Raw genomic sequence first — 11,501 nt, forward strand, 5'->3', positions numbered from 1 at the left:
GTACGGGAGATTCGAGTGGAGATGCTCTTATGTCTAAAAATCAAATTAGGGTTTAACCCTAATTCCCCTCCAGCCCTCCCTCCCTCTCCCATTTCTGTCGCTGTTCAATTTTTTGAGAAGCTGACCCAGACCCAGACCCGAAGTCTTCCGGCCCTACAAATACTCCTGGGCCCGCTCACTTCTTCTTCACCCCATATCCCCCTTCCCTCCACCCTCCCAGATCTAACCAAGAAAATGGCCGACTCCTCAACGCCGCACTCCAACGGCGGCGCCGCCGGCGAGGAGAACCCTTCTGTGCCCCGTTCCCTGGCGCCGCCGCGGAAGGTGGCGCTGGTGACGGGCATCACGGGGCAGGACGGGAGCTACCTGACGGAGCTGCTCCTCTCCAAGGGGTACGAGGTGCACGGCCTGATCCGCCGCTCCTCCAACTTCAACACGCAGCGGCTCGACCACATCTACCACGACCCTCACGCCGCCCCTTCGGCGGACCGGCCGCCGATGCGCCTCCACTACGCCGACCTCTCGGACGCCTCCTCCCTCCGCCGCGCGCTCGACCACGTCCTGCCCGACGAGGTCTACAACCTCGCCGCGCAGTCCCACGTCGCCGTCTCCTACGAGATCCCGGACTACACCGCCGACGTCACCGCCACCGGCGCCCTCCGCCTGCTCGAGGCCGTCCGCCTCTCCTCCAAGCCCATGCGCTACTACCAGGCCGGCTCCTCTGAAATGTTCGGCTCCACCCCGCCGCCGCAGAGCGAGACCACGCCCTTCCACCCTCGCTCGCCCTACGCCGCCGCCAAGGTCGCCGCGCACTGGTACACCGTCAACTACCGCGAGGCCTACGGCCTCTTCGCCTGCAACGGCGTGCTCTTCAACCACGAGTCGCCCCGCCGCGGCGAGAACTTCGTCACCCGCAAGATCACCCGTGCTGTCGGCCGCATCAAGGTCGGCCTGCAGACCAAGGTCTTCCTCGGCAACCTCTCCGCCGCCAGGGATTGGGGCTTCGCCGGGGATTACGTTGAGGCAATGTGGCTCATGCTGCAGCAGGACAAGCCTGGTGACTATGTTGTCGCCACAGAGGAGTCCCATACCGTGGAGGAGTTCTTGCAGGCTGCCTTTGGGTACGCCGGGCTGGACTGGAAAGATCATGTGGTCATTGACAAGAAGTACTTTCGCCCTGCAGAGGTGGACAGCCTCCAGGGGGATTCATCCAAGTCCAGGAGAGAACTTGGGTGGAAGCCCAAGGTTGGGTTCCAGCAGCTAGTTGAGATGATGGTTGATAACGATATTGAGCTTGCCAGGAAGGAGAAGGTCCTCGTGGATGCTGGGTACCGCGACGCCAAGCAGCAGCCATAGAATTTGTAGCAATACTTGGTTCGATGGAGCTTGATTTGGGTTTTCGCCCTTGAAGCTGATACAGTGTGGCAATTGCAGTAAAGGTTGGCTCAGGTTATTATTGTTCATCTCAAGGTAGAAATAAGGAGGTTTGTAGTTTGATCACACAATATCTTTAATTATGTTACTACGGGTATGATTTTATCAAATTTTAATGAATCAATCAGTGCCATTTTTGAAGGGAAATCGTCAGTCTGATTATGAGACCAGCCTTGTCTTTCTGTATTGTTGATTGGTCCAGTCTTATTTAACTTTTTGAAAGCTGTTATCTTTGGCATCCATCGTAGTAGCATTTCTCACCACCACATTGCAATGGGGATAATTGAAAGGGTGAATATGTGGCCCATACTTCTCATACCTGAAGAGTATGAGCTGAACTACAATCCTACAGTTAAATGAAATGAGAGTCTTGTCGTGAAGCTTTCATTTGCATGCTTTCTTCGTGCCTATTTTGTCTTTGAAGCACTAAGCATTTTGTCCTGAGTTTAAAGGTCACTATTCTTGAATATGACTGGCATAATATAACTAACTGCCAGTCAATGTGCATCCAGGAAGGACAAGAAAGATCCAACACGATTTAAACAAAATTGGCTTCAGGACAAGCATTTTGATTTTGTATTGCCTTTTATTTGTTTGCTAAGTTTGACAAGCTGCTGGGCAGAAACTAGTAACTATCATGCTTCAGCAGACAAAAGTATAGTATAAACATTCTACTCTAATTGTCTTTGGGTGCTTAGACAATGATCTAAATGTAATGAAAAGCTGTTTTGCCCATCTCTTGGATAGTGAATCAACAATTTTCAGTTTCTTTGAACCTGGAGGGGATACATTGCTTGCTGGTCAGTGTTCCGTGAACCTGGTGAGGATACGTTGCTTGCTTGTGTGAGTTATTCGTGTATGATGTGCCTAGACTTTTTTTATTAGCATTGAATAAGCAAAACAGTGGTATTCTTCAGCTGATTTCTATTGAAATGCTTATTTTGCAAAAAAAAAAAACAAATGAAATTGTTGAAAGGGATTTTTACATATTTGCCATTCTCTCCAGAGGCCAGTTTAGACTTGAGACAATATCCTTGTAATTTTGGTCAGCTACAAAATGCGTTCTCCATTGGATATGGAAAAAAAGAGCCTGTCTATTTATAACTTCACCGAGAAATTTTCAATTTGATTTTGAGATGCTTGGAATTGGATAGTTGCACTTGCACATTAATGAAGATCGTGGCTGATTTTACTTCTTTTTGACATATGCGATTCTGTACTTGTCTTGTTGTCCAATCTCTATCTTAAGATAGAAGGAGTACATAGACTAGTGGAAATACAGACATACACAAATAGGGTATATCTGCGTGAAAATAAACATCTACAATGGCATTTGTGCTTTCTAGGGCGTGATTGGTTGCATAGGATGATTTTACGCTCCCTGGATCATGGCCCTGAGAGTCTGAGACTGAGAGGCATGGTTACACGAACATAGCCTGACAGGGATGCGGCTTGTCTGACGTGCTCTTCCGTGGGCCATCGCATCAGCCATTCATATTCAGCAAAACTGATCCAGCGGGCAAAGCAGCTCAGTCCTTCCGCACAGCATAGCGCTCGAAAATGATCTGCTGCTCAATCTCTGGCGCCAAAACAACAGGTCAGCTTATCCTAATCTAGCGTCAAAATAGCAGCGAGCTCCATCGCCGAGCAGGCTGCGAGAATGTGATCATCCGCCGGCGTGCCGCACCAGCCGCCGGCAATTATCGCTGAAAATGGCACCAAAAATCAAGTAGCCGTGCACGATCAAACGAATGCCATCACCCGTCGGCATCACGCCGCGGCTGACAACAATCGATGTGAAGACAACATGCTGTCGCGTCGTATGTTCAGCATATGCAGCAGAATAATTACTTCAGTTTTCAATAGCAGCTCTTGATGGCTTGGTCTGCATCTATTTCTATCTGAAATCCTCTAAACAAGTATTGCGTTTTGGCCTTATACATAGGAGACATGAAGTAGTAAGATGTTTGTGAGTTGCGTGCTTCAGTGCATAGATTGCACGAATACCATTGTCAGAGGAGGAGGATACTCGTCGTAATTTTTATCCCGGATGCTACGTTTTCAATAAGGTGGCTCGTCTCCTTCAAACATTAACGAAGCAGTTGGGTTATTGTTCCCTGAAATATCGTTGTTGTTAATCAAACCGATGTAGGTTGAATACTTTAATGGTTGTATGCGTGCACGTAGCCGTAATATTGCGGCTTAAATTAGAACCTTCTGCTATTTGCAAATCCGTGGTTTGGTACCTACGTTTGACGGTCTTCGAAAAAAGTATCTTTGGAAAGTTAAAGTTCCCCTAAAGATAAAAATATTTATGTGGTTCTTGAGCAATAAGGTTTTGCTGACTAAGACAATTTAGCTAAAAGAAGATGGCAGGGATGTACAAAGTGTGTTTTTTGTGGTGAACAAGAGACTATTGAGCATTTGTTCATCACTTGTCCGTTAGCTAAGATACTTTGGCGTACGATTAATTTTAATTTTGCTCTCCCACCTCCAACCAATATTACGAATATGTTTGGTAATTGGCTAAATGGAGTTGATAGACAATCTAAGGCATTAATCCGTATTGGGGTTTCTGCCTTATGTTGGTCTATATGGAGGGTGAGGAATGATATTATATTTAATAAAAAACATTCTTTCCACTTTTTGCAGGTTATTCATATGGTGGCACATTGGGTCCAGTTGTGGGCTCTCCTGTCACCGGAGGGACAGCGGGATGCTATGGCTACTGGATGCACACGGCTCCAGATGGTTGCTCAGGATATCTTGTGCCAGGCTGGCTGGTGGCACAATAGATGGATACAATGATGTGTACTATGTCTTTCTTTGTTTTATTTCGCTGGTTGATTCTTGTATCAACTCTGAGCGATGCCTGAGATGTATAACTTTGTACTCTTAAACGTTTAATAAAAGGCCGTGTGCATCATCATGATGCAGAAGCCGGGGTTTCATTCCCCATTTCGAAAAAAAAATTAAAAAGGACTAGAGTGGCAGATCCAAGAGATCTCCACCGTTCAGAAGGAAAAATTAGGATCCCTAGGTGGCCCCAATGATGTATGATGTGCTAAATGAACAAAAATTTACACCAATTGCCACCACTTAAGTCATACCAGTTTGCTTCTTTCTTTTTTCCACTCGACCGGGTAGGGTCACTCCAAATTCCCCAGGGTCACCCCAAATTCCCCACCCGACAGAGTCACCTCGCCGCACCCAGGTCACCCTCCCGAACAGAAGCGCCGCCACCCACAACCTCCACCTCCTATGTTTCCCCCCGATGTCCATAGCCCGACAACTAGACATGCATCCATGCCCCTTATCAAAAGACTCATGGCAAATCATTTTGGGACCCAAAGGAATGACTCAAACACTAGTGGGCAGAATCTGTCCAGATTTTCAACAGCAGCAAAACAAATATATTTCGACCACCTAGAAATGTAAGGAATTTTGGCCAATTTTTTGTTCATATAGTGGCTGAAAATTTACAACTACAATGTAAATATGAGAGAAATAGGAGTTACAGAAAAAATTAGTAAAATTTTCTGCTAAACAGTGTTGTGTAGTAATTTGCTACTCCATGTGTTCTAACAACTTTCTAGCATCCAAAATAGGTTCTACTTGGTGCTTTATTGCTAACCTACAACAAAAACACTAAAAAAGACTCTTTTACTACACCAGGCATGCATAAAAATAAATAACCGGGTTGCCTCCTAAAAAGCGTTTTTTATAGACATATAACTAGGCTTTACTTACTTGATTCAAGTAATATGGAGATCGTGTGGTAGCTTATACCTTGGTGCTAGCTTATTTTTTCTTGGAAAGTGTTCCATACTTTTCTTAGGTGGAAACTTAAAGTTCACATTTCCATCCTTTGAGTCAATGACTGCACCTGTAATTCTCAAAAAAGATCTTTCAAAAATTATAGGACTAGAGATTTTACTCCCCATGTCCATGATAACAAAGTCAACAGACACAAAAGTCATATGTAACTCAACCATAATATCATTTACTTTTTCTAAAGCATGTTTGGTTCAGTCACCAGCAAGCAAAATATCTATTGAACATTTTCCATGGTTTTGAGTTCTAGTAAACCATATAGCTCTTTTGATAACGCGAAGACGCTAGATCCTAGATCTACAATAACATGACGGGTCTCTTTGCCAATAGTAATTAATATTTTGGGTAGCCAAGCATTCCCAATCTTTGGTGGTATCACGGCTTTATTATTATATCTTTCTATCTTTTCTTCGATGACATAGTTTGCTATGTAGGAGCCAAAACCTGCTTGATGAAAATTAATGGATAGGTCATTTGAAAACTTTTGTAAGATATTGATAAGTTATTTTAAGCTGCATTTATCAAGGTCAAGTAGAGGTTTTTTTTGTTTCACTTAGCATTTTAACTTCCTCTAGTTTCTTTTCTCTATTATGCAGATTAAAGATTTCATATCTATCATCAAATACTTCTTCAGGCACTTCAACTTTCTCCAAACTTTCCATAATTTTGACTTTCAAAAGCATGCCATCTAATAACACATAGGCGTTTGAGGTAGTTGTGTTCATGAAAGCACCTCCACATTCATTATCCAAGTATGTCATAGAGGTGTTAGTTAGACCCCTATAAAATATGTGCATTAGCATCCAATCCCTAAGGCCATGTTCTGCTTCATAAGAAAGTCCTCTAAATCTTTCCCAAGTTTTTGCTAGTAGTTCATCTTTATTTTATTCAAAAGAGATAATGATTTCCCTAATTAAGGTGACTCATTGTTTCAGGGGATCCAAATCTTTCTACAAAGGCAGCTTTAACATTAAACCAAGAGTAAAAGTTTCCAATTGCCCATTTTAATATCCAATCTAATGCTTTTCCAGTAAGTGAACATGAAAAAGTTTAACTTTGATTATTTTATTATTTGTGTTGCTTATATTCAGAGCCTTGCATCTTTCATCGAATTTTCTTAGGTGTATTATAGGATCCTCCTTTGGTTTTCCATGAAAGCGGGTTTCATAAATTGCTTTTGTTATTGCGGGGTCGATTTCAAAGGGTTCAATGAGTATTTCACCTTTTTGTGGAAAGTTTATCACACTAAAAGGCGAATAAATTATTCTATCCATTCTTCCAAGGGTTACATTAATTTTTATGTGTTTTTATGTTTCAAAGGAAACTAAAAGGACTGAAAACAAGACAATTGGGGAAGCGGGTGGACTGCTTTTTAGAAGTTCGGCCCGGTTTTGAAAAAAAAGCCTCATACAAAAATGACCGTGCGGCAACAATGAATCTTTCGAACCAACTTCTATGCACATTGTTGAGCATTTGTACGATGCTCATTATCGGATAGATTCATTGTACCACCAATATGTGGCCACATTTCTAATCATTATCACATTATGTTAAGCATTTGAAAGTTAAGCGTAGCAAGCTAAGAGATGTCTCAACAATGTGCAAGCTATGAATCATTGTGCCACACTATAATCACATACCAGTATGTTAAACGTTTACAAGTTAGCCTCATACAATGTAGCAAACAAAAGCTAATTTATGTTCTCCAAGACCTTTTAGAATGCAATGCTTTCCATTGGACGGCTTAAGGTATTACAAGACATTCTTAGCTTGTAGTCTGCTACTATTTTAAATCTTTAGCCGAAAAAAATTGTAGAAGCCGACAAATCATGTGTAGCAAACTAAGCAGAGTGAATGAAATCAACGCCTCATAAGTGCAACCTAACAAATCTAACTAACAATTGAAGCCCTAGGTCTACTGAACCAACAAAAACTTGCACAAATCAATTTGAAGCCCAAGCACATGAAGAACAACTGGAATGTCACAAAGGGAATCAACCCCAACACAGTAACCCGATGGAACCCTAACCCTACCAAATCTGCTATGCATGCCACGAATCGAGCGCCTACATACCATATACAGATAGATCTACGGTAAATAAGGGTAGGTAAGGAATTTTGGAAGCCTTGCTGACATGGCCGAGCCGCCGAAGGTCAAAGGAGAGGCGGTGTGATGCGCGTAGATGTACACGTCCGTTGGGAACCCCAAGAGGAAGGTATGATGCGCACAGCGGCAAGTTTTCCCTCAGAAAGAAACCAAGGTTATCGAACCAGTAGGAGCCAAGAAGCACGTGAAGGTTGTTGGTGGAGGAGTGTAGTGCGGCGCAACACCAGTGAAACCGGCGCCAACGTGGAACCTGCACAACACAATCAAGATACTTTGCCCCAACGTAACAGTGAGGTTGTCAATCTCACCGGCTTGCTGAAAACAAAGGATTAAGCGTATCGAGTGGAAGATGGTGTTTGTTTGCAAAGAACAGTAAAGAACAATAATTGCAATAGAATGTATTCAGACGTAAAAGAATGGACCGGGGTCCATAGTTCACTAGTGGTGTCTCTCCAATAAGATAACTAACATGCTGGGTGAACAAATTATAGGTGGGAAATTGACAAATCAAGATTCAATACATATCAACGATGATTACTATGTGATTTAATCAGGGCATTACGACAAAGTACATAGACCGCTATCCAGCATGCATCTATGTCTAAATAATCCACCTTCGGGTTAGCATCCGCACCCCCTCCAGTATTAAGTTGTAAACAACAGATAATTGCATTAAGTATGGTGCGTAATGTAATCAACACAAATATCTTTAGACAAAGCATCGATGTTTTATCCCCAGTAGCAACAACACATCCACAACCTTAGAACCTTCTGTCACGATCCTAGATTAAATGGAGGCATGAACCCACTATCGAGCATAATTACCCCCTCTTGGAGTTACAAGTATCAACTTGGCCAGAGCCTCTACTAGCAACGGAGAGCATGCAAGAACATAAACAACACATATATGATAGATTGATAATCAACTTAACATAGTATTCTAGATTCATCGGATCCCACCAAACACAACATGTAGCATTACAAATAGATGATCTTGATCATGTTAGGCAGCTCACAAGATCTATAACAATGATAGCACAAGCGGATAAGACAACCATCTAGCTACTGCTATGGACCCATAGTCCAAGGATGAACTACTCACACATCAATCCGAGAGCGGGCATGATGATGTAGAGCCCCTCCGGTGATGATTCCCCTCTCCGACAGGGTGCCGGAGGCGATCTCCTGAATCCCCCGAGATGGGATTGGCGGCGGCGGCGTCTCTGGAAGGTTTTCCGTATCGTGGCTCTCGGTACAGGGGTATTCGCGACGAAGGCTATATGTAGGCGAAAAGGTAGGTCAGGGGGCGTCACGAGGGGCCCACACCACAGGCCGGCGCGGCCAGGGCTTGGGCTGCGCCGCCCTGTGGTCTGGCCACTTCGTGGCCCCACTTCGTTATCCCCGCGGTCTTCTGGAAGCTTCGTGGAAAAATAGGACCCTGGGCGTTGATTTCGTCCAATTCCGAGAATATTTTGCTTACTAGGATTTCTGAAACCAAAAACAGCAGAAAACAGCAGAAAACAGCAACTGACGCTTCGGCATCTTGTTAATATGTTAGTGCCGGAAAATGTATAATAATGCTGTAAAGTATGTATAAAACATTCGAGTATTGTCATAAAAGTAGCATGGAACATAAGAAATTATAGATACGTTTGAGACGTATCAAGCATCCCCAAGCTTAGTTCATACTCGTCCTCGAGTAGGTAAACGATAACACAAATAATTTCTGAAGTGACATGCTACCAACATAATCTTGATCAACATTATTGTAAAGCATATGAGATGAATGGAGTGATCTGAACAAAAGACTGCTAACAAAGATAATGACTAAACAAATGAATCATATAGCAAAACTTTTCATGAATAGTACTTTCAAGACAAGTATCAACAAGACTTGCATAAGAGCTAACTCATAAGCAATAAATTCTTAGTAGAATGCATTGAAACAACACAAAGGATGATTAAGTTTCAGCAGTTGCTTTCAACTTGTAACATGTATATCTCATGGATATTTGTCAACATAGAGTAATATAACAGGTGCAATAAGTAAACATGTAAGAATCAATGCACATAGTTAATACAAGTGTTTGCTTCTAAGATAGAAAGAAGTGGGTAAACTGACTCAACATAAAGTAAAAGAATGGCCCTTCGCAGAGGGAAGCATGGATTACTATTTTTGTGCTAGAGCTTTTGTTTTGAAAACATAGAAACAATTTTGTCAACGGTAGTAATAATTCATATGTGCTATGCATAATACTTCCTACAAGTTGCAAGTCTCATGCATAGAGTACTAATAATGCTCGCACCTTGTCCTACTTAGCTCGGAAAACACGGATTATCATTGCATGACATATGTTTCAACCAAGTGTCACAAAGGGGTACCTCTATGCCGCCTGTACAAAGGTCTAAGGAGAAAGCACACATTGGATTTCTCGCTTTTGATTATTCTCAACTTAGACATCCATACCGGGACAACATAGACAACATATAATGGACTCCTCTTTTAATGCTTAAGCATTCAACAACAGATAGTATTCTCATAAGAGATTGAGGTTGTATGTCCAAACTGAAACTTCCACCATGATACATGGCTTTAGTTGGCTGCCAAATGTTATTCTCTAACATATGCATACTCAAACCATTTGATCATGAAATCGCACTTACTTCAGACAAGACGAACATGCATAGCATCTCACATGATATCCAACAAAGGTAAAAAGTTGATGGCGTCCCCAGAAACATGGTTACCACTCAACAAGCAACTTATAAGAATTAAGACACATAACTACATATTCATTACCACAATAGTTTTTAAGATATTTGTCCCATGAGCTATATATTGTAAAGATAAAGGAATGAAATTTTAAAGGTAGCACTCAAGTAATTTACTTTGGAATGGCAGAAAAATACCACATAGTAGGTAGATATGGTGGACACAAATGGCATGGGTTTTGGCTCAAGGTGTTTGGATGCACGAGAAGCATTTCCTCTCGGTACAAGGTTTGGGCTAACAAGGTTGTTTGAAGCAAACACAAGTATGAACAGGTACAGACAAAACTTACACAAGAACATATTGCAAGCATTATAAGGCTCTACACTTGTCTTCCTTGTTGTTCAAACATTTTACCCGAAAATATCTAGACTTAGAGAGACCAATCATGCAAACCAAATTAAACAAGCTCTACAGTAGTTCTTCATTAATAGATTAAACTACATGATGCAAGAGCTTAAACATGATCTATGAGAGCTCAGACAATTGCCAAGTTAATCCAAACCATATGCAGCATTTTCTGATTCCAACCAAATAGCAATTTAACGAAGCAATTTCAGCCTTCGCCATGAACATTAAAGCACAATTAAGAACACAAGTGTTCCATATGAAAAAGCGGAGCGTAATATCTCCAATATAAGGATGATGGGATCCAACTTTATTCAAACTAAAACGAAAATAAAAGAAAACCGACGCTCCAAGTAAAGAACATAAGACGTGATGGAATAAAAATATAGTTTCACTAGAAGTGACCTGATAATGTTGTCGATGAAGAAGGGGATGCCTTGGGCATCCCCAAGCTTAGATGCTTGAGTCTTCTTAAAATATGCAGGGATGAACCAGCGGGGCATCCCCAAGCTTAGACCTTTCACTCTTCTTGATCATAGTATATCATCATCTTCTCTTGACCCTTGAAAACTTCCTCCACACCAAACTTCAAGCAAACTCATTAGAGGGTTAGTGCATAATTAAAAATTCACACATTCAGAGGTGACACAATCATTCTTAACACTTCTAGACATTGCACAAAGCTTCTAAAAGTTAATGGAACAAAGAAACTCATTCAACATAGCAAAAGCGGCAATGCGAAATAAAAGGCAGAATCTGTTAAAAACAGAACAGTCCGTAAAGATGAATTTTGCAGGGGCACTTAACTTGCTCAAACGGAAAAACTCAAAACTAATGAAAGTTGCGTACATATATGAGGATCACGCTCGTAAATTTGCAGATTTGTTTGATTTTTTTACAGGGAGATCTGTACGAATTCGTGACAGACAACAATGCTGTTTCTGCGCAGCGATCCAAATCTAGCATCAACTTTAACATAGAAACTTTACTTGGCACAAAAACATGATA

General features: G+C 42.0%; 1 protein-coding gene across 1 annotated transcript; it reads left to right on the forward strand.

Moving 5' to 3' along the window:
- The first annotated feature begins 234 nt into the window (after positions 1 to 234).
- Positions 235 to 1,604, forward strand: LOC124666649 (GDP-mannose 4,6 dehydratase 1-like). Its single transcript, XM_047203987.1, has one exon. The coding sequence runs from the start codon at positions 235 to 237 to the stop codon at positions 1,354 to 1,356; it is 1,122 nt and encodes a 373-aa protein (XP_047059943.1). The 3' UTR covers positions 1,357 to 1,604.
- The last annotated feature ends 9,897 nt before the right edge of the window (positions 1,605 to 11,501 follow it).

The sequence above is a fragment of the Lolium rigidum genome, chromosome 1, assembly GCF_022539505.1.
Source record: "Lolium rigidum isolate FL_2022 chromosome 1, APGP_CSIRO_Lrig_0.1, whole genome shotgun sequence".
Lineage (NCBI taxonomy): Eukaryota > Viridiplantae > Streptophyta > Magnoliopsida > Poales > Poaceae > Lolium > Lolium rigidum.